Genomic DNA, 23,693 nt, shown 5'->3' with positions numbered 1-23,693 from the left:
TCGGGACATACTGGGCTTCATGAAGCAAACGTTCCCTTATATTTTTGCGAGAGAGAGAAAAAATAAGAAAACATTGATGAATCCCGGAAATCAGTAGCTACTAACAACATAAGAACAAATCTGAAATCTGTTTAGATATTGCATCCTGAGCTGTGGTCAGTTATAATTATGCTTGGACTTGCATATCATAACCAGTGCACTTCAGTAGCATGTTTTCTCCTGATGGTGATCATTTTGACCAAAACATTTTTCAATTTTGTTGTGCCTGGTCTTGTTAAATGTGGTTCAGTGGTGCGTGTTAGGGTTTGATGTGATCTTTCTGACTGCCAACAGAGAACAAAGACAAAGAATTGTAGACTGAGCCACACATTACACTAATTGTGAACATGTTTTTTGTATGTGCCTTTTTAAAAATAATAGCAGAATTTGCTGCTTATATCCATAACTCTGTAACTGATTTGAGCTCTGGTCAAAAAGAGTTTTAAGGAGCAGTGGAAAAGGCGTTAGTCCAAGCCTCATGGTGTAACTTCTCATGTAGTGCCAGCATCAGGTCAGAATTTGTCTTGTGTAATACTTTTATAATGTTTATGACTAAATGTTTGCAAAACTATATTCATACCCCCCAGCCTCTGCTTTTCTTTGTGTTTATAGCCAATTAGCCAATATCTTTGCACGCTTATATGATATACCAAGATGGCAAACATTATACCGTGCATGCTAAATATCAGCATGTTAGCATTGTGATTGAGAGCATGTTTGCATGCTGAGGTTAGCGTGTAGCTCAGAGCGCCGCTGTGCCTACAAAAGCACAGCCTCACAGAGTCGCTGTACACTCTCAATCTTGTTTCCTTTTACTTCAGAACAACATGAATATGTTCACATACAAGTGGCTGTTGTTTTATCCCTGACTTAACACTGTAGCGATTAAAAAGCAAAAATTATTCTTCTTGCTCAGCTATAACCTGAGCAGATGAATGCAAAAAATATAGAAACGGGTTTGTGTGTGTGTGATGCCATTTTAATCACCAAATCTGTGTCATCATATCACTACTGAGATCAGTGATGCTGAGACAGATGAGGCATTTACAAAATTACAAACCATAAAGCCAAATGCAATAAAACGATTGCACACACTGTGAAGAAAAAATGACAAACTTGAACTCTCTGTTGTATTAAAATGATTTCAATTTATTGCATTTTGACATATAAAATGGTTTCTTTAAACCATTACTTGTACATGACTGCATGGTAGAACATAAAACAAATTTTTATCATTTTAGAAGACAATACAAACTGCCTATTTAATGTCTTTAAAACATGTGTAAACACAAATTACACATGTTATGTCTAAGCCTAAAATCACACATCTACAGTATTTACAGATGTCCCACCTTCACTCTATCTTGCTGTTAAGTTACGTATACAGTGTCGTCACTCAAACACAAACACAAACAGACAGCATACAGGCATGTAGTCGCGGTACGCAAATACGCACACACACACACACACACACACACACACCACACACACACACACACACACACATACACACACACACACACACACACACACACACACACACACACACACACACACACACACACACACACACACACACACACACACACACACACACACACACACACACACACACACACACACACACACACACACACACACACACACACACACACACCCATGAACACACTCTCTCCTTCTCTCTCTGGGTTTAGGTAGTTTAAAAATTGGAAACACTGAGGGCTGCACAGATATTCAGAAACGATGATGAGATGAGGCTGTGTATATGCTACGGCATTGAAAACAAGACATCTATACAATAAATCTGAAGGATATTAAAATATTTTCTGGAGAAGATAGTGAATGTTTTTAGCTAGAAAGTGAATTTCCTAAGTAAAATACTTTAGAGGGAAAGATATAAAACTACTGTGTACATACATGTTTGGACAAAAACTTTTGTTATATCGTAAACTATGACTACTGAACGCTTTGTTGCAGTACTAATATAATAAACTATGCAGCTGTGTGCTGAATCAGTTGATTTTGTGTGAATATCTATATGAAAAACAGCACATGTGCATGCATTCATGTATTCTTCAACAATTACTAAACCATACACAAATAGAAATCAAACACACTGTATACACAGGCACAAAAAAACTAAATGGCTGAGAGGTGCTCTGCAGGATAATCTAAATGCATAAATCATGTTAAAACAGTTTAACATGAGCCTTCTGTGATTGTTCTAAAATTCTCTAATAGTATGTAGGTATTATGCCTTGACATTTTCAAATGACGTGCATAAGTGTTGCAGCAAAGGAACATTTTAGGTAGTTTGACATTTTGTGAAATACACTTATTTGCTTTCTTTTTAACAGTTAGACAAGAAGATTGATACCACTCTAAAGTATAGTAGCCAGGCAGCTAGGCTAAGCATAAAGACTGAAAACAGGAGTAAACGGCGAGCTAGTGGTTACAGCTAGCTAACTATAATTTTTATACTTTTATACTTAAAATGATCCCTATCCAAGTAGTATAGTATATAGTATATATAGTATAAGGAGCTCATAGAATTGGATTTGAGCTCATGATGATCTGGATCAAATAATTTTCTTTTGATTTTAATTTCTCTCAAAGTCTTTGCAAGGAGATAAAATCCCTGCCACATGCTATAGTTCTCATGATGTTCATGGCCGGGGCACAAAGTGCAATTTCACAGATGGTGCAATGTCAAAAAGGGGGAAAAATATGAATGCAATCTAGTGGTGAAGCTTCAGCTCCCCCATCATCTTTTTTTAACAGTCCAATGAATTAATGTGAATGTATTTCATGAACATAGGAAGGTTTTCCTGCAACCCTTTTCCACTATCAATCAATATCACTACCAGTATCTGTAATGTGTGCTTCGAGCCATACAATGAAAGACAAAAACAAACTAGGACAAAGACAGACATTATTAGATGAATAAATACATAAATAACACAAATAAATAAATAACATAAAACATTTATCCTTTACAAGTGCCCAGGAACAAAAGCAAATGGACAGAAAGTTGATTTAACATTTCAGGAAAGGGAAGGAAAAACTTATTTTTTCTTAGAGTCTTTTTGTTTTGCAATAAACTGTCAGAACAAACAATGAACTTATCTGCTGTTATCAGCTGACAAGTCAAAAAACAGAGGGGAATTCTTCTGTGGTCTAACAGTTAACAGTTAAATGAGTAGACGGTAAACAAGGGTGTGGGAGGATGTTCCTGGAAAAATATAGACAAGGGCAGAGTCCGTGTATGTGCCCTTAAAAGACCTTTAATCCCTTCAGGAGTAGATGGTGATGACCTCACGGCCACCTCCACGCACCAGGAGGACCCGATTGAGACCTTCAGTGAGCACCTCAAGGAACTCCATGTCTGAGGGACAATCACAGTGAAGGAATTTGTTTTTTTTTAGCTAACGATTTCAAACATTTGCTTTTTCCGTATGACTTTTTACTCCACTACATTTATCTGACAGGTCGCAGGCCACTGGGTTGTAAACCTAGACTGTATAGTGTATAAAGGTGGCTGGCTGCAGTATAGATTATAAACACCGCCCACTCCGTTTTAACAAATTGGACACAGTACAAACCAATGATGGTTTCTGTCATTTTAGGTAGTTTTTATCAAACTGATGTTAGTTCAAGTGTTAATTTATCTGATACATTTGGTGTTTGATGCTATAAAACAAGGTGAAACGTCATGATTTGTGATCGACTCGTGGTTGGTCTATCTGTAAGTAAAGTGTTTAAAACTATCTCCACCTAATAGCTACAAGAAAAATCTTCTCATGCATTATAATATACTGTACATATACTGTATATAATATGTAATAATATATATCGGTTATACCATTTGTCTTTGAAATGATTGAAATTCTAATATACAATATACTGCAGAATTCATATTTGTATCATTGCATTTTTCTTTGCTTTTATCACCTGGACCTTAGTACAGTACTAGAACTTTTAATGTCGTAAGCTGTCTTATCGTGTTTTTATTGTGTTTATGTTTTTAAGTTTAAAATAATGTCATCGCGTGGGACAATGAGGATTTGGAAGTGACTGAACTGGGAAAAGCACACAAAGATATATAGATTACAGTTTGTCTTATTTATGATATAGGATACAGTTTTCATTGCCCACACGGTTCTTGGGTGGTCCAGGCATGTTGAGCAGGACAAGTTTTGCATCCTTGGACTTCTTATTGATGACCTCATTGAGCCTCATCGCAGTGTGCATGCGTCTCACGTCGACCTGGCTCCTGATGCAAGGAAACAAAAGGTCCCTTTAGGTCTGCAAGTCATTCTGTCAGCTGCTCAGCTCACACATTGGGTCTCGCTACAAAATGTTAACACTTACAAGTTCTCCCATTCCCTGCGGCAGCATGTTAAGAGGGAAATAATTACGGTGAATTACAAACAGAACATGTGCCCACACAGAAAGCTACATTTTGTTATTGGTTTAAGTTCAAAGTTTTGTTTGTCACATGGAACACAATGTTTCTCTATCAACCCTGGAACACGGGTCGATATACACAAATATTTACTGCAGACCCACGTCCCCCATGTGCATGTCATGTCATGTGTCATGTCTGCTTCCCGTGCTGGAAGGCGTGCTGGAGTGGCACAAAGGCACACAGCCATGTTCAGCTGTCGTGCATCAGTACATTGAAATTTAAACTTATGTTTCTGAGATGGTGTCACCATTTCACCAAAATCCCATCAACAGTATGGACATCGGAAGTAGAGCGAAAGTGAACTAGGTGGCTGAGATTTTACCTGAACTTCGTCTGCACCACTGTGCGCATTATTCCCTATTGACAGTTCACTCACGGCTTCATGTTGAAGAGGTCTTTGCCTGCCTCTGGATTTGCTGCTACAAGGTTCTTTCCCTTGTCAGCACCCTTGTTGTCCGCCCAGGTGGCAGCGCCGGGAGACGTAGGGCTTGTGGGGCTGGTTGGTGTGGAGGCATTCTTACTGTGGATCAGCTGTACCTGTTTTGGGTTGGAGACAGCCACAGACTAAGAGAGAGACACACCGTGACGTGACAGTGAAAGAGAGAAAAGAGACACCTGTCAGTGTAGGTGAAACTCAGTGGTCAGTGGTAATCACTGGGCAGCCACTGGAAAAAGTAAAACACTGCTGCAATAGCTGCTCTTGTGATGAGATAAAACCTAACAGTGCAAATAGTAGCTACTGCCCAGGTGGAGCACAGAGATACAGCAGGTGTGGAGGGAACCAGGGCAGAGGTGCTGTAAATAAACAAGTTATTCTTCTAAGAGGGCAATGGCAGCAATACCTCATCTTCTGGTTGTTCTGCCACGCTTGCTCCTTCCTCAACGCTGTGCTGCGAGCGCAAACCAGATGTGTTTTTACGCCGAATGGACCCACGGGATGAATCTGTAATGCTCTGGATCTATAGTTATAACAGAAAAAAAATGAAAATGAATTTGGTTCACTTTGTAATCTCCCTCTGGAATTAATTATTTCTTCCCTCATGTCAGTGAAAACGAGTCAAGACACCATATGATAAACCCGTTCTCTGCCCCAGAGCTGATATTTGCAGCACACAGTGATAATGTTGACATTAATGTCAGATTCTCAAGGCTCCATTTGGTAAAAGAAGATTAAAATAATGACGTTATCAAGGGTTCTCAAGCTATGTATAGTGCAAATGTCTCTGGTTTACCTCTCTCTCCTTCTCATTCTTGGTCAGATGCATCTGTTTGAGGATCTGTGATCGTTGTTCCATTATCAATGTCTTCTCGTAGGTGTAGGCTGAGATGTCACCGTCGTGCTTTAAAGCAAAAACCAGAGTCAGTATGAAAGAAAGTTTGGTTCTATGGAAAAAAAACTTGGTTTATCTCAGAACTATTTTCAAAACTCCTCTTGCATCCTCTTGTTTGTGAACACAGATAATGTGTCAGACAACGCTCTCACCATCTCCACTACTTCCACCGCAGCATCGATGCGCAGGTGATAGAGAAAGGTGATGAGATCTTTCTTCATCTGAATACTGTTGTCATCCAGCTGAGCTACAGTGAAAATGCGCATCTTGCACTTCCTCCACACCTACGGGACAATCACAGGAACATTCGCAGATATCAACAGAATATTCTCAGTGTGACTTCATATCTTGTGTTTGTTATTTAACTTTGCTCAGACAAAATCACATTAAACTGTCTCAAATGTAAATTATATTTCATAGTGTCTTGTTCCCCACCTTATGCTGACGCAGCAGGAAGGGCAGGAGCATCAACATGCCTCCATCATGGACAATCCACCACACATCTATGTAGCCTTCAGTGAAGCGCTCTCCATTGGACGGGTAGCCGGAGATATTCTTAGGAACCAACAAGGCCATACTGGCTATAGTTGTCTCTCTTACCACCTCTGCAGAGGGACAGAATAGATTTTTTACAAAATACAATAAAGAGCCTGAGGGTTACCTCACTTTGTCATCCCATTAGACAGGGAGGGGGGATGTTTGGTGAAGCAAATATTATTTCTTTGGAGATGGTGTTAATGACATACATTAAAAAACAGCAACTCCATAAGGCCTAGAGGGGGGATACTCAATTTTCTTTGCCCGGGGGCCACTTTTGCAAAATAACAAGGGCCAGGGGTCAGTTAATAAACAAACAAAATTAAGGCAAATTCATCTGTTTTATATTATATATATATATATATATATATATATATATATATGTTTTCAACCTTTCAGACGTTGAAGTTCTTGCTCATCTTTCAAATCTAGTTGCAGTAGCCTCACACAGGTCAGGCGTTCACAACAGCACTTTTAGGACTTCACAACTTCTTTTTTTAATGCTCTTTGGCACATTATTTACATCCAAAGCACCAAAAAATCCCAAACTGAATGAATTAATTTTCATTGTGAATTAGAAAATGGTCACCTGGTGCCCTGTGAAAATATCCATTTTTCAATTTAAAAACAAGAACAACAAAAACAAGTATTTCTGATGAGGAATCCGTAAATTTGGCTATTCGAGAATCATGGCATTTATATGAAAAAAATATTAATAAAAAAACACATACATTACCTTAAACAATCAACATAGGACAAAGAAAAAGTCTCACAAAAATCTCATCATCAAAAGTTCCATTCAGATTTGGACTTTCTCTATCTGATCACAGATGTTTTCTAGAGACTGACAGATTCATAGACAGTCACTGAATTTTGAAGTTTGCTATAACCATTGTAGCGTTTAGCTTAAAGACCAATTTATACATCATTCTGAACAGACAACCTTGAGTCATACATGCTAAATAACCAGGGTATTCAGATGCTGAATGGATGCAGATGGAAATCACATTAACTTATATCTAAGACATGTATCATTTTACCAGTAGCGTAACAGTTACCAATAAAGTTCCTGAATTGCTGGTGGTACTCTGGCTGTTTCCAGTTTCTGGGCCAGCTGACCATCACAGTGTTGTGCTTTAGACCTCCCAGTCCTCCAACCTGGATCAAGTGGGACGTCCCATCTCTCAGATTAGAGGAGATGACTACCTGAGAGAAGCCCTTCACCTTTTCCGTCTCCATCAACTTACGCAAAGACTACAAATACACAGAGAGGGGAAGCCAGCTGTTAGTGTTGAGAGTTTATATCAAAGTGTTTGTGTTAGAGATTAGAGGACGGACCTGATCTGCCTTCTGGGCCTCAGTGTAGTTGTCAAGGAAGGTTCCTTGAACACAAGTGCCAACTATGGTCAGCCCCTTCCCTGCTTTCAGCTGATTGGCCAGTGAAAGCAGACGAGGTTGCTCTACATTTTGCTCAGAATCCATGCTCACCAGAACCAGGATCTGAGGCCTGACAAAAAACAAAGCACCAAGTAAATGACTAATTTCAGTAAAGTAAGATTTGTATCTTAGATTTCGATTAAAAAAGTTGAAGATGTGTGGACTGACCTCCAGTTCTTGGTGTGTGGCGGCCCCTCCTCCAGCCTCATGAGAGCGAAGCGTGCAGCACTGAGAGAGATGCCACGTATCCCATCGCCCCATTCCTTCTCCGCTCTGTGATACAGCACATTAATGGGCTGACAAATGATGTAGGTATCATGATGTATTATGCTCAGTACAATAATTGAATGTACTACAAAGAAAATCCGATGAGGAAAAACAGGGTGAAGAGAACTGGGTTTGCTGAAATACAATCTCAGTCCTATGCTGTCATGACGATCACCTACCCGCAGAACTCAATGTATTTGTAGATGCAAGTGGCGATGCCCATGGCCACTATGGCGTAATACCAGGAACAGATGAACATGAGCGATAGGCACAGGCTCATACCCAAGAAAGACAGAGCCCTGCAGAGGACAGGACATCACATGCAGTGACCATAGTTTGTAAATAAAAAGGTTTGGATTGTCTGCGTAATTAAATAACACTTAATGTCGTTAATATTGTCACCTCACAGGTTCCTGCTGTTACTGAGATTTTTTTGTCCTGCTAGACTTTGTGTCACATGCAGGCATTATAAACTTAATTAATTTGTCACTAGATCCCGACAGCACAATGAGACACTGTGATAAAGTCATGTCGCTCTATCTCCACCTTCTGCTCCTAATGGCTTCTCCTAGATTTTCCTGCTCATCACTGACAACTATTTAGCTGTAAAATTAAAAAAGTTTGTGACAAAACTTCTCATTTTCTAGCTAAACGGTACACTAAAATATGTTCTTGAATGCGCATGGGTTTTCTCCGGGTTCCTCCCACACTCAAAAACCTGCATGTGTTAGGTTAATCGATGACTGAAATTGACCGACGTGTGAATGTGAGTGTGAATGGTTGTCTGTCTCTGTTTGTCTCTATGTGCCCTGGGATAGACTGGTGTCCTGTGCAGGGTGTCCTCGCCTTACACCCAATGTCAGCTGGGATCGGCTCCAGCCTTCCCGCGACCCCGACAGGGACATTCGCTTGAAGGTGGATGGATGGATGAAATACTTTATGCATGAAATATGCGATACGGTAACAGAATGATACATATTTTATACGCTCTGCCTAGTTTCACAGTTTGATCGAAATTCATAAGCAGTCACTGACGCTGCATGAGTGACTCCTCGGCTCTGAGTGGTTGTCGTAGGTTGGGCGCTGAGGAATCTAACAGATGCCATGAGGAGCACTCACAGAGGGCTCTGGGCGCAGGCAGGAACAGAAGGTTGAAGCAGAGATACATGACTTTTTCACACACTGTCTCATTGCTGTCAGAATATAGTGACAGTTTCAACAAATATGATTTTTCTTTTTTAAAAGAAAGTTACCAACTTCAGTTTTAATGGTGCTACTGTGCTGTCTGAGCATGGTTTGATAGCATATGTCACAAAAATAATAACCTTAACTAAAACTAATTAAATAAAAGTAGAGGGTCTACATATTAATTGGCCCTTATATGTATGTTTAGCTTTTCAACACAAACTCACCAGTGGTAGAACTTAAAGCGTGGTCTCCAGTTTGGCGTCCTCAGCAAAGTCTGCAGGGCACAGGCAAGATTGACAAACATGTAGCACATCAAGAAGAACCTGAAGAGAGAAGGACAGAAGAAGAGAAATGCACAGAAAATAAAGAAGACAGACAAGTGAGACAGAAAGAAGAATTCTACAACTACAATAGGCCTGTACAGTAATGTGTGTGTGTGTGTGTGTGTGTGTGTGTGTGTGTGTGTGTGTGTGTGTGTGTGTGTGTGTGTGTGTGTGTGAATTTATAGTTGGTAAGTACTCACATGGAAAGGATGGGTGCAACTGCATCCAAAGAGGCGATGATGATGCCAATCTCACAGATGCTAGCTGTGAGCAAAAGCGCCCATGTGGGCTCCCCGTTGGCCTTGCCATGTCCAAACACCTGCAGAAACATAAAAGGATTAAACTGTATCACATTTTATAACAGCTTCTCGAACAGCATGTGCTACACAAATAAAGTGTGGTGTTTGAATAATGTATTAATGTAATAATCATTCTTTTCATTCTTTTTTTCTGCAGCCTCCAGCTCATCCACAGATGTCCTGGCTCTCTGAGATGTCCGATGCCCCTTTTTTGGCTTTTATGACAGGAACGCATTTAAAAGCTCTATGTGTACTCACTCTCAGGAATGGGATGATGCTGTCTCGAGAGATGGCCTGTAGGAGACGTGGAGCTCCAGTCAGACTCTGGAGTCCTGCTCCGCAAGTGGAAAAGAAGGAGCCAAACACAATGACCCATGGAGAAGGCCATGCCAGAGTCCCAATCACCAGGTTACCATTGACCCCTTCACCAAATCTGTGGAGGTGGAGGTAGAGGGGAAGACAAAATACGCTGTAAAAAGCTGTCCTTTTAAGGTTTTTAAACATATTATTATTTATGCCACATTCATTATTGCTTCTGTTTACTGTTGGGCTGTCTTTGCTTGTCCTGCCCTCACTGTCATTACCCCTTTCTTGTTTTTTGTTTTTATGTCATTGTAAGCATCTTTGGGTCACTCAAAAGCGCTATATGAATAAAATGAATTCTTTTTATTAAATATTAACTATTAATATTATTATATACCGTAGATACATAACCAGATATATAACCGTTTGACCTACCCCCATAGTTACTGTTGCTGGGCAAAATTCATGTAATTACACTCACTTGTCCCTTAGGACTACTCCTTCTATACAGGCACCAAACAGCACCACACTGGACATGTCTGAGGAAAAGCTGTTAAGAAATGTATTATTGGAAATGTTTGATTCAAATATTACGATAGCATGAAAAAGGTTGTATAAAAGGAATCAATTAGCACTTTTATATCCACACAGTTTCTGTTTCATCAACCTAGGCTCAGTGAAGGATACACACAATAGATGTGGTGGTGATGGCTGCAATGGTGCCGATGGGGATCGACTTCTGAGCATCACGCAGGTCTCCAGAGCGGTTGGAGCCCGCCATGATACCTGTGAGTGGAGGGAAATGAAATCCTCAGAGGCTTTGGGCTTTTACACCTGCAATTTTTATTTCTCTCGTGTGTCCACTGGAGTTATACTGCCAGTATCACAATAATTGGGTTCTCAGCGCAAACATATCTGCTTTTGGAAAGATGGTACAGCTGCGAAATTAACTATGAATGTAGAAAATGTACTTTCTTGATGTTTGGCATCCAGGCTCTGATACTGTCACTTCCCAAAGGAACACCACAGCAGGGAGTGGGGAGTGAGGATAGTAAGGGAAAAATAGCATGTGTGGACTCTAAGCTTATGTTATCTAATGTTGTACACTGTTGGCTGTAGGTGATTGTGACAGGTGTGCGTAAAGTGTCATATCCTTTGGATTTTCATGGAAAATCTGTCCCAAGTCCTTTACAAAGAAGTCAGTCCACAAGCTGTTATAGGCAACCGAGAAAGTCTTTTTTTTTAACGTTACAACCGTTGCCCATTTGCAATAAAATAAAAAATATTAACACATGTAAAACCCTTTGAAGATAGTTTTGATAAGGGCAGCCCCTCAGCCGGATGAGGACCAACTCTTCTCCCTTCTGAGGTCTCTTCAGTGGGCCAATCTGTTGCTAACCTGTGACAGATGGGAAATATATCCCGACCAGCAGAGTGAAGAAGCTGGTGATGTCAGCCAGGACGTAGGGGTTGGAGCTGGTTGCGGGACTGTCCAGATCTACTACTGATGCAAGCCCACGCTTCTCCAGGAACATCCCTTTTTCCAGGTAGTTACCAAACAGGTTCTCTGAAAGACAGAGCAGCATTTAAATGAGCATGTGAGGTGAAATGATCCTAATGCTGATAATTGATGAGAGTAATATTGATGAGGCATCTCTCACTTGCAAGGATGCCACTAGTGACTCCTGGGATGCCCTGTATCTCTGTGACGTTGTTGTTGGTAAAGTATTCGTCACAAGTGGCACTGAGATTATCAGAATCACAGAAAGTTCTCCACAGTTTGGTTGTGACGGTTTCATTGTCTATTTCAATGACCTTTGCACAGACATCATATACTTTAGAAAGGAGAGTTCGATTTCCCAGGAGGCAGACGCTGTAAAGTAAGTCAACACATCATCGTCACATACTTTGATCACCGCTGAAGAGACTTTGACCAGTAAAGGAAGAGTTGCTTACGGAAAGACAGGAGGGTCGATGGCGGTCTTGATGACTCCGGCATAAACAGCCACGATGGAGAGGATGACACAGGCCAGGAAGACCAGCGCCAGCTTGTTTACATATTTGACCCCCACAAACACCACCAGTGACATAAAGCTCAGCACAATGGTGCCGTACACCCGCATGTTGTTGAGGAGAGCCAACTCTGCCTCCTGACCCTCCAGGCCCTCTAGTTTAAATATGGCTGCCTGGGGAATTATATAAATCTGAAAAAATGGAAAGATGGTGAGAGAAAAGTGGAGGCAGAGGAAGTAGAGGGAGGAGATTTTCGGCAAGGTATGGTGGAGAAGTGTGGAAGCACAAGAAAAAAAAAAAATTAAACAGGTAACACTCATGCTAGAACTTTGCTGCAGAGCTGCCACAGTGAGGCAAAAACTAAATGCATGAATTTGTAGTCAAATGAAACCGTTCATTGATTAGTCGATTGACAGAATATTTATTGGAAACTACTATGATAATTAATTAACCTCTTAATGTTCTGACTAGTCCTGGTGATCTTAGGAATCCATTGGTACCAGCCATGTCACGCTAGCTTGTTGGGAAGGGGTCAGAATAATGCTCCAAAGTTACATTTTTGAAAAACAAAACAAAAAAAAAGAAACTGCATGGTCATTTTCTAAGGGGTCCCTTGACCTCTCACCTCAAGATATCTGAATGCAAATGGGTTCTATGGGTGCCTATGAGTCTCCCATGTCCACTTTATGATAATCCAATGCAGTTTGGGGCAAAGAACAACATTCCACTTTTCTCATGCAGTACAATTGTGTTATTTTTGCCTATTCTAAAATGGTGAATATTTCTGCTAACAGGGGTCTCCAGACAGTCCTGGGAATACACAGACTGGCTATGACTGGAAAGATGAGATTCCTGTGAATTCAATGAGTTCATTTGTATTCATGCGTGGTGGTTTTAGTCCCTATAGTAGCCATTCTATTGTAGTGAGACCATTTTAAAAAACCAAAAAAAAACCTGAGCTCACTGTATAGAATGAGCTGTTGTGGCCTCTAGGATAATCACAACCTCATGAAACTGTACAACCCCAAACTAGAGAGCCACGGCATCCGGGAAATTGACAATAAGGGGGTTTCTGAGCAGTTTCCAGAACACAAGTGCTCACCATCCAATCACCGAAAAATGTAATTCTTGCAGAAATCTCCAATCTCCAACTTATGAGACATAATAAAACATGTGAATGGCCATCTTATAGCACCCTGAACTGCTCTAAGATAAAAAAAGGCATGGAAACCTCCCTTTGTAAAATATGGCCCCTTTAAATAGAACATAATACTATGCATAGTCATATATTGCAATTAGCTTCATTAGAACCAATACACACACCAAGCAGCAGTTGGGAAGAAAGTTGGATATTGTTAACAACACAGCATGCCTCTGTAATGAGAACATGTTCTCATTGTAATGGGAAAAAAGGCTTGTTATAATGAGAAAATAATAATATTCAGATGTTGGATTAGATGTTGCTGTTCATTATTTTTCTGCTTCTCCAACCTTCAGTCAAAGTAACTGTGCCTTATTTTTCTTTGAACTAGGGCTCCAAATGCCAATCATTTCTTTATCAAATAATCTGCTTATGTTCTCTTGAATCGCGACTTAATCACCATGTCTGTAAAATGTCTGATGGCCATTGTTATTTTCAAAATCTCAGATTCACATCAAATGTATTGTTCTATCCAAAAAACTGTCCAAATCAGTTTACAATCAGACAAACAAAAGCAGCAGTCACATGGAAGAAGCTGGAGCCAGGAACTGAACCATTTAACCTGTTAGCATTCTGCCTCTTTTTTAAAGGGGTGACGGTTGGGGGACAGGGATTGTTCAAGGGGAGATTGCAGGTCAACAATATATGTGACATAGAAGGGGTATAAATCACCTGAAAGCTGGGAACCTGAAGATTAATTTGAGTCATAGTCATAAATACATTTGCTAAGCACCTATTCAAAGTTTAAGGGCTTGGTACATGATGTGTGCAGTATATAAATACTTTGAAAGTATCAATGCTCAATCCACAGAGAAATGCACACAGCTTGTATTCAGAAACTGTGTCTTTAAACGAGCTGTCAGGACTTCATTATTACTATTACTATACTATTATTGTTACTATATATTGGAAGAGATTGGTGCCACAGTCTTGTAACATTCATTCCCTGGCTGCAATGACGGTGCAGAGACACTGAGAGAGCAGATATGGCAGACGCGGAAAGGCTGACCAATTGGACCAGATGTTTGTTTTTTTAACATCAAAGCATGTTCACAAGTTCAAGCATGAACTTGTGAACTTGTGAATGAAAATTAGCATACTATGGGACCTTTAAATATTCCTGCAGTCATACCTGTGATCCAGCAGCATACACAATACCAGGACTACAGTAATAATGACACATGTGCTTTTGTGAGGTGAAAAAGGCCTCTATAGACAACATGTAAGACAGATAAAATGCAAAACAATAAATATGTGAGTAATTCGATAATTAAGGCTATACGTACCAGCAGAATTTCAATACAGCCAAGAATGTACATGGCACCTGCAAAAGTGGTGCCTAAGTAGAAGCATATCCCAACAGCTCCACCAAACTCAGGCCCCAGCGAACGAGAGATCATGTAATATGAACCTCCAGCTGTGAGTCACAAAAACACAGAAGAGTCAGTGCACTGTTCTGTCACACACACTAATACATCCCTTTAGATACCCACTGACCGGGTACGACTCCATTTGTCGCGATGGCACTCATGGAGATGGCTGTGAGCATCGTCTGAAAAAGAAGCGCACAATAGAGGAGGGTTAGGGGGCTCTGAGAGGCAGCAGGTGGGCACCTCAAATTTGATATGGCCAACACTGAGGCCTTAAAGAACTGAAGGACTGAGCAGAGAAAAACATCCAACAGCAACAGACTGACTCATCTGGTGAGTTGGACTATTCATCACAGGGAAGACTAAATGGCAGTTTAGGCACATACTGTACACTTTTAAGGTACCTGTGCACTAATTAGAAGATTCCATAAAATAGAAGATTGCATATAACCAATTTTAGCATATTAGACTAAATGTTAGGATTTTAATTATCACCTTTAAGGCAATTTTGGGGTTGGCTCCTACTATATTCATGACCTGTTAACCAACATGAGTCAGCTGTTGACAGAGCAGCAATATGATAACAGGGGAAAGGTGGCAGTGTCCTGCTTTAAACCCAACAGTTGTATTTTAACGTAACATCTGTTTTATGCATGGTCACATAGCAGTAAGTTGAGTGTGTTACACAACATCAGTTTTACTCACTGTGGAGCAACACATGAAGACAATTATGAAGGAGCCCAAAACGCCTCCAATCCCAACCATCCATGTCATCCGCAGGAAGAGGATCACCCCAAAAATGTTCTGGATACAGGGCAAGTAAACACCCATCAGAGTGCCCAGCTGAGGAGCCTGAGAAACACAGACATGGAAAGTTTCTTGTTTATCTTACTTTTGTTAACACTAAATTAGGGATTTAATCTGTATGTAGTGCACTTTGTTGTTCAGTCTGTCTCCTAAAATCTATCTTGCCTTAAAATTCATGAAATGAGGTCAAACTATTTAATCAGAAACTAAAGGTTTTATTCTTTTAGACCCAAAGAGATAGTAATCCTGTAGAAAAGGAAAAGATAAGCTCTTGAAATGGGTCCATTTCATTTCATTAACCTCCCTTTCACCCTTAAATTACACATTTCTTAACTACAGTATGTGGTTGCAGTTCCCATCAGGGGGCAAAGGGCAGAATTAGAATGAGTTACAGTGTAAAGAACACAACAGAAAACAAAATAAATGAAAAAGTATTTGGGAGACCTAATTTAAATTCTGCAGCGCACACACTGAACAGTCAGATCAAAGTCACTGCAGTCTTTTGTCCACGGGGAGCCGGTGCCCGCTCTGCAAGATCCTTCGGGTGACTCAGTCTGAGTAGCTGAGCTGACCCTCAGCTCCTCTGTCTGTGTCTTTCCCTGAAGACTTCCTTTCTCAAACGACTGCAAAATTGTGCGCCCGACATCGTCAAACCAAAGCACAAATGTGAGTTATGCGAGCATCTGCCAGAACAAATAAAACATGAGCTCCCAGATCTGCCTTGTTCCCAGGCTACAAAAGGATATTAAGGTCCTCAGTTGTTGCTTTACATGGGTAATGCATCTCTTCTATTTACCATTTAAAAGCAGTACAGTAACATGTAATAAATGGTTTATAACACACTACACTAATAGTACTTACACATCAAAAAACCGACAGCTTTCAAAACAAAGATATAAAGTAATACATCTTTAAAGAAAATGTTTACTATTTTTTGAGAAGTGCTCAAATCGTCAGTGGTCCCAATTGTTACACACTTCGCACATTTCCTTACACTTACATTTTAAACTGCCACAATGTCAAATGCACAACGCATAATTCATACTGCTTATACTATTAGTAGATTGTATTGATTAGGCACGCATGGATCAATCTTCTACTTCTTCTTAAGACCATTCAGACAAATATTAAAGCATGCATGGAAACCTTTGCTCTCTGGTGCCTATTTTATGATAGTTTTTCATATAAAGCGGCTTCTCTGGTTCTGATTGCTGCAGGTAGGGAATGAACAGACCCCATGCAGTACTCCTCTACCTTGACAGGTTTTTTAGATGGACGTGCCCCCTCCTCGTTATTCTCGGCCTCTTCGTGCTCTTTGCTGCCCGTCGGCAGGTTGGAGTAGTTTGCCAGACTGCTGAGCAGAGAGGAGACCATTGGACTGGTATCCATCTCCTCCTGCAACACACACACACACACACACACACACACACACACACACACACACACACACACACACACACACACACACACACACACACACACACACACACACACACACACACACACACACACACACACACACACACACACACCACACACACACACACACACACACACGTCACTAATCATATAATCATATCAGACCTGGTGATATGAACTATGTTTTATACTGGGTTGTGAAAACCATCCTTACCTCAAACAGAGCCATATTCTTGCCGTCATACTGCTGGCTCTTATCCGCGTCGCTTGTTGCAGTGCTGTTGATGAAAGGACTGCTTTCTTTGGGGTTCCCATCGCCTGAAACATAGAAACACCAACCAGGAGATTAAGAGCCCAGTCTTCTTCGCTCACAGACATAATGTAATTTGGTTTATGACAAAAATAATAAGAAACTGTTAATGATCAAATTTGTGTTTGGCAGTTATTCATAACTCGGGGTTTAATACTGGGCTATAAAATCTTTAATGGAGCAAAGATGGAGAAATGAGGATTTGATTTTGGTTTTTCTGTTGCCAAAAGCATTTTTATGGTCAAGTTATATTTTAGTATTTGAAAAGAAATCCCAACAGCCACTTACTTGCTTGTTGTGGAACAAACAAACCACCCTAAACACTGATGGACAACAGACAACAGACAGGACATAGTTTACAGAGTGGTTCAGTAGGAGGTTCTTCAGCATTGAGGTCAAAGTACAAGTGACAATCTAAACAGTTTGTGCAAATGAGCAATCTGTGCAATTTGCCATTCACAGACAACAGGTTAACAACTATCTACCATTTAACATGTGAATGGCAGCAGGGATAAAGGAAACCTTGTATCTCTGTCCTCATAACAGAAACTCTAAAACAACGACCTGAGGGTTACAGTTCAAACTCTTGTCACTCCAGAATGAAAGTGGCCGTCCTATGCATATTGTTCTATCAGTATGTAAGCTGGACTTGACCCGTTCCTCTCGCCATCCACTTTGACTAGGCTAACAAGCCTGTTTTAGTTGGGCAGTTAAGTTCCTAAAAATTATGACACTTACTATGGCAATTACATTATTTGTTTAATTGTGGAGGACACAAGCCCCCACCACAGCGACTTCATGGTTGATCCAATACGGAAGTGCCAAAAACTGCAGTTCTCTGAGTGTCCACAAGGAAAAGTTTGCATAGTAGAGCAATTTCTCAATGACCCCCTTGACAGGCCGTTTTCACAGCATAATTAAACCTATTTAAGACCTGGTACAAAAAACATTCTAGTCTGTATGTTTAGGTCATATCTCCATGACAACACTTAGTAGGGTGAATATCTTTGTACCAGGTTAGTTTTTTATCGGAGGTTAAAGTTTATGTATATTAGGGCTGCAGCCTCTTGAGTTACAGCTTCCCGCTGGCCCACACTTCTACCCTCGCCCAACATCACATCAATGCCCTTTTTTGGTAAGAGGAAATGTCGCCAAGTCGAAGTCAGACAAGATGGCGACTCCTTCAGTCCAATATTCATCCGCTTTTAGCTGTTTAGGTCTGTACCAACTCCTGAGCAAATCTAGCTCTTCACTTTCTCATCACTAATAAAGATATTGATTAGAGCAGCTATAATATTAATGGTCAGATTAGTAAGTAATAAGTGTTTCAATACAATTTCTGATTTGAAGGATTTAGAAACTCCATTCATCACCCCATTGACTTCTCATAAGGGACATCTTCTTTATCTACCTGTCTCTAAAGCAGTGAGGGCAAAACATTTTAAATATAATAATACATTATGTTGGAGTACAACAGCATCTGAAAACCTGAACAAGTCTACAGCTCCTCGTTAGTGAAAGCAACACAACCAAGTCGTCTCTTTCAATTCTCCAAGCTGCAGCAGCATTATACACTAATCTTTAAAGCAAAGAGGAGAGTCAAATGCCAGCCAAACTGCTCTCACGCAGCACATAATCCTTTGAACGACGGACTTCTGTCCTAAAGATGTGCCGTCCGTCAAATTGGATTAGACCGCATTTCAATTTTTATGTCGTTTTTGAGTTTGCATGAAGGATTAGAGCTTTTAATAGCTTTTCATTAATACCTGAACACAACTCATACAAAACACCTGAAGACTGACTTCTTTATTAAGGATGTCAGAAGACCTTAGAAATTACTTTAAAACCAATATCTTCATTTTTTATTTGTCTGCTTTTTGTTTCAATTGTAGGTTAAAAACCAAATAATCTCAGCCAGTGCAGCAGATAATAATAAAATGATAATAATAAGGACTACTAGTCAAACTGCATTTTATAAAATTTAGTGTTTTATTTCTACTCTTAGTTGCCGTTTAGATTAAGAAGCCAACCACCTGAGTATTCTGTAATCCAGTATGATTTTTAAATCTGCATTTAAAGCTCATTTCAGCTCTTGGCTTAGAGTGAAATCAGCTTTTAAAACCATGTTGTACTAAATGTGGCGTGTGTGTGTGTGTGTGTGTGTAAGGGGGGTGGGGGGCTTCTCTCTGTGCACGTAGAAGCATTTTTCTCATACTGTCTATCTGTCTTTCTGTCTGTCTGTCTGTCTACACCTGTATTCACCCTCTATCTGAAACACCCTGTGTGTTCTGATTGGTCGGCATTTCCAGGTCTCCCAGATCTGCACTCTCTGAATATCTACACCCTCATTGCAGACAGGGAATGATCTGTGGATTGAGCGTTTTGATATTTTCACAGTATTTATTTGGCACCTTCCAGATTACCTGACCGCTTTTCAGATTAACCTTTCTGCGCCCTAACCCTCAGTGATTTGCTTTCATGTCTTTCAAGCTTCGGTTCATCAGTCAGTGAACAAGCAGTGATGGATTAATGCTAAGGGCCCTGATGTAGTACACATGGGATAGTAAGGTTGTGTAATAAACCTCCATCATTACACTGCAGAACATTCATACAATAATAAAAACTGTGTAGAGGGATTCAATATGGCCCCAAAAATTATCATCAATTTAAACACTGTACAAAAACACACCTCAATTGTTTTTCTATTAGAAATATCATTCCCATCCTCATCCATCACTGCAATCAGTGAGAGACCTTGGAACCAACAAATCCTGCAGAGGTCTCGCTGGCATTGATCTCCTAATCCATCATTTTGACAGATGAGTTGTTTTCTTAATCTCTGCACGTCATATAGTTTGTGCTGCTCTTAGAAATGTGTCAGTTACACTCATGCAGCAACGTGTCGATATGTTTGAGATTAACAGCTTCATATTTCTATGAGAACAGATGTTCTGCTTTCAGAGAGGCTGATTCAAACAGTGAGTTAACACAATTTATGATCCATTGGGTGTAAACTTTACTGGCCTTGCTGAATCTGAATGCAGCAAGAAAAACACATCCATACAGTAAATCTCAGGTCAGGACCTCGGAATGATGTTGAAATACTTTGCTTATATGATCAGTGTGAAATAAAGAAATACAAAAACAGCAGTACAGGTAACACATCACCACATAAGCATGGTAAACACTAGGTAAGTACTATTAATGTCACCCATCGGTCCCTAGGCTATATTATATACACATTAACCCCACAGCGTGTGTGTTTTCGAGTGTGTGAGTACTTGGCATATCTCAAGAAATGTCCATCTGATCTACTTCACACTTGGCATGTGCATTGCTGGGGACCCAGGGGAGCGAACCACTAGTGCAATTTGGCAACATGTCGGCACTATAACAACTAACTCTGCATTTTGGCTGTAACATGAACACAACATTATAACCACATGAACTCGAAGTTCAGAGTTAGTTATGCTTTACTTAATTATTTGCTTTATAGGGAGATATTCTGTCATTTGAGTTTTATTCTATTTCTTTAATTTATAATATACTGTCATTCTAAATAACTTGCTCTGCTTTGGACAGTTTAAGGCTCTTTTCAGGCATTAAATAAAAGATTGTGCTCCTTAGTTTAAACCTGGAATAAAAAAAATGACCATGACAGTGCTCCATCTCTCAAATATTCTGTGAATTTTAGTATCAATTTTAAGATTTTACTTCTGGTTTACAAAGTTCTTAATGGCACGATGTTAAGAGTGGGGCTGCTCATAGAAAGACACTCAGCAGTTGGAGGTTCAGTGCCTTACCCAAAGGCACCATGGCAATGCACAGGAGGTGATCTGACACCTCTACAGCTACCAATCCACCTCCTACTTGCTCCGTATGTGGAACTAGAACTGGTGACCCTCCAGTACCAAAGCCAAATCCTGACTATGTCTCATGCAAATATGATTATAAATTTCAAATTCGACATTTTATCTTATTTCTGTATTGTTTTATTATTCTCTGTAGCACTTCACTTTGCTGTGACACAAGAGAGACACTGCACAGGATAAAGGTTCGGACCACAGATCATGTAGAGAACTTCTGGGGAAAAAAACAACACATTTTTAAAATGTTTTAAAATAGAGTCAGTGCTCTGCGCAATGATTTCTTCCTTTTGTTTTAACTCATATGTGGCCAAAAATCTCTTTGACATTTTGGCCAGCCTGTAATCTATGGTGAGCCCTTTGAAATGGACTTCATATCTGATGAAATCAAAGTCAATCAAACTTTTCATTTTTGATTACACAACAAAGAGAAATCATTGACCAGGAGATTAAAGAGTGTTGAAAGTGACCTATATAGATACATGCCTGCAACTGAAGAGAACTAAGACGTTAATATGGCTGAATTTAGTTGTGAAAGCTTCCTATACCTGAGAATAACGGGAAAACTGTCATGCACACAAAGCTTCAATGCCCAATCGTGGATACAGAAATAAAAACTAGAGATTTAATGTAATGTAGAAGCAGAAATGCGGCACAGCAGGTGAAGAAGCTCATGAAAGCACCAGGGAAGAGACATAGTGAGTGTGTTTGAGGTGACGGGTTACTGTGGGGCTGAACATGTGAAGCAACAACACAAAAGTACAGAGTGAACTTTGTCTTCAATGTGCGGGTAAAATCAGGACGAGCTGCCCCATCTGTCCCATATTCATCTTGTCTACTAGCAAATTACTGCCCCAGGACGAGTTCTTTTGTAAAACTGAAATTTTAGGTTCCAAAGCTCAGAGATAGAAACTTGTCACACAATTTATTTCCCTTAGACTTACCCTAAAGCAACAGAAAAGAAACCTTGTTATGGTATACATAACATATAACATATTACCAAACATCAAATGTTGACGTCCGTGGGACCTCTGTGTTTTTTCAACATCAAATTTAAACTAATTTTAGACTATAATATATTAACGTGGCACTTTTCTAGGTTAACAGACCTTATGGATACCGTTCAGCGCCTATGGCCCCTCAGACCAGCACCACAAACATACAGCATTCAGACAAGACAAGGTGGGTAAAGTAAACGATCATGACACAAGGCAGGGCAGGGATTGAACCAAATGGCAGCAGGTTGTTTGCTGCTTGCAGAGGCACTTACATTAGCTCATTTTTTGGCTCGGTAGTATTTGACTGTCAGAGAGTTCTGTCTTAATAAGGTGGATAGGCTACCATGAAATGATTTTTCATACATTGCATTTCCAAATAAAAAAAATAGATAAATACAAAAATATATAAATGCACAAATAATTAACTTGATTTTTCAAAATAAACCAGTTAAAGAAAAACAGGAAATTGTAAAATAACAAAAAAAATGACACATCATGTACATTTTCCTGCACCTGTCATAGACGTCCAAATGGCGTCCAAAAAATGATGAACGTCAATATGACGTCCACTTTGGGTCATGGATGGAATACACGTTGAATACATGTCCAGAATTGGTCATGGACCGACAGACCAAATATAGACATGATCTGCATGTCTATCCGACGTCCAATGTATAGTGGGACACCATTTCAAAGGTCAGAAGCGGCAAAAATTGCAAAGTTCTGCAGTAATTACGCTCGTGTGTGGCCAGTGGGCTCCATAGCGCCCCCATATGCATGCCATGGTTGGGAAAAAGTTATTCTGATGTTCACGAAATTAGGTGGGATCATTGCTCTGATCTTGAAGAACATACTGACATTTTTCTTTTTTTTTCACCTAACAGAATCTTTGATTTCGTGCATCAATTTTCATTTTACGAACACATGTCTGAGGCCTTTAGAATGAACAAAAATGCAAGAAACTGTAGACACATGTTCAAACCAATTATGTCCTTGATTTGATGTTTTGAGCACTTTGAGCACTTGAACGCATTTTTAGCGCCCACTCCCACCCCCACTAATGTCACGCTAAATTGTGAAGGAATAGTCAATACCTCAAACGATGACATCATAACTGATGCGACTACCTGCCTTTTTAGGCAGGCATGGTGTTCAATCTCAAATGTGGTCAGCAGAATCATGAGACCTCCACGATGCCAAATTTTAAAGCGTTTGTGTTTGTTTGTGTGTGTTTTATTCTATTCTGCCAGCGTCCCGAACTGCGCAACCTGACCGCAGAATGCAGATGAAAGGCAGTGGGCAGTGTAGATTTGTAACCTTGATGTGACATGGCTATTACAAAATGGACAGTTTATACCGGCTTTTAAAAGCTTAACAGGGCGCAGGCTCAAGGGGATTATCCAGCAGCAGCTGCTGGAGGCCACAGAGGAAGGCAAAAATTAACCTATGCATGTGAGAGAACCACACCAATCAGCTACACAGCAAACGTCAACCAAACACATACCTCATTCATTTCG

The 23,693-nt window shown here is 40.1% G+C and overlaps 1 protein-coding gene across 1 annotated transcript in view; it reads right to left on the bottom strand.

Moving 5' to 3' along the window:
* Window positions 1-3,332: 3,332 nt before the first annotated feature.
* The window catches only part of slc12a5b (solute carrier family 12 member 5b), a gene marked incomplete at both ends in the record, with an annotated part of 32,112 nt that continues 11,751 nt past the window's right edge, over window positions 3,333-23,693 (bottom strand). The window contains 25 exons of the mRNA XM_083920753.1: window positions 3,333-3,424; window positions 4,179-4,312; window positions 4,411-4,425; window positions 4,884-5,071; window positions 5,350-5,466; window positions 5,740-5,847; window positions 5,991-6,122; window positions 6,274-6,443; window positions 7,434-7,629; window positions 7,714-7,882; window positions 7,981-8,085; window positions 8,259-8,378; window positions 9,492-9,590; window positions 9,791-9,909; window positions 10,148-10,322; window positions 10,674-10,731; window positions 10,880-10,978; window positions 11,592-11,759; window positions 11,854-12,065; window positions 12,149-12,396; window positions 14,693-14,823; window positions 14,904-14,958; window positions 15,482-15,628; window positions 16,838-16,978; window positions 17,217-17,320. Coding sequence (XP_083776879.1) covers window positions 3,333-3,424; window positions 4,179-4,312; window positions 4,411-4,425; window positions 4,884-5,071; window positions 5,350-5,466; window positions 5,740-5,847; window positions 5,991-6,122; window positions 6,274-6,443; window positions 7,434-7,629; window positions 7,714-7,882; window positions 7,981-8,085; window positions 8,259-8,378; window positions 9,492-9,590; window positions 9,791-9,909; window positions 10,148-10,322; window positions 10,674-10,731; window positions 10,880-10,978; window positions 11,592-11,759; window positions 11,854-12,065; window positions 12,149-12,396; window positions 14,693-14,823; window positions 14,904-14,958; window positions 15,482-15,628; window positions 16,838-16,978; window positions 17,217-17,320 — 3,302 coding nt within the window. The remainder of the gene's footprint in view (window positions 3,425-4,178; window positions 4,313-4,410; window positions 4,426-4,883; window positions 5,072-5,349; window positions 5,467-5,739; window positions 5,848-5,990; window positions 6,123-6,273; window positions 6,444-7,433; window positions 7,630-7,713; window positions 7,883-7,980; window positions 8,086-8,258; window positions 8,379-9,491; window positions 9,591-9,790; window positions 9,910-10,147; window positions 10,323-10,673; window positions 10,732-10,879; window positions 10,979-11,591; window positions 11,760-11,853; window positions 12,066-12,148; window positions 12,397-14,692; window positions 14,824-14,903; window positions 14,959-15,481; window positions 15,629-16,837; window positions 16,979-17,216; window positions 17,321-23,693) is intronic.

Source organism: Echiichthys vipera (assembly GCF_963691815.1).
Source record: "Echiichthys vipera genome assembly, chromosome: 9".
NCBI lineage: Eukaryota > Metazoa > Chordata > Actinopteri > Perciformes > Trachinidae > Echiichthys > Echiichthys vipera.
This window is presented reverse-complemented; position numbering and strand designations above follow the sequence as displayed.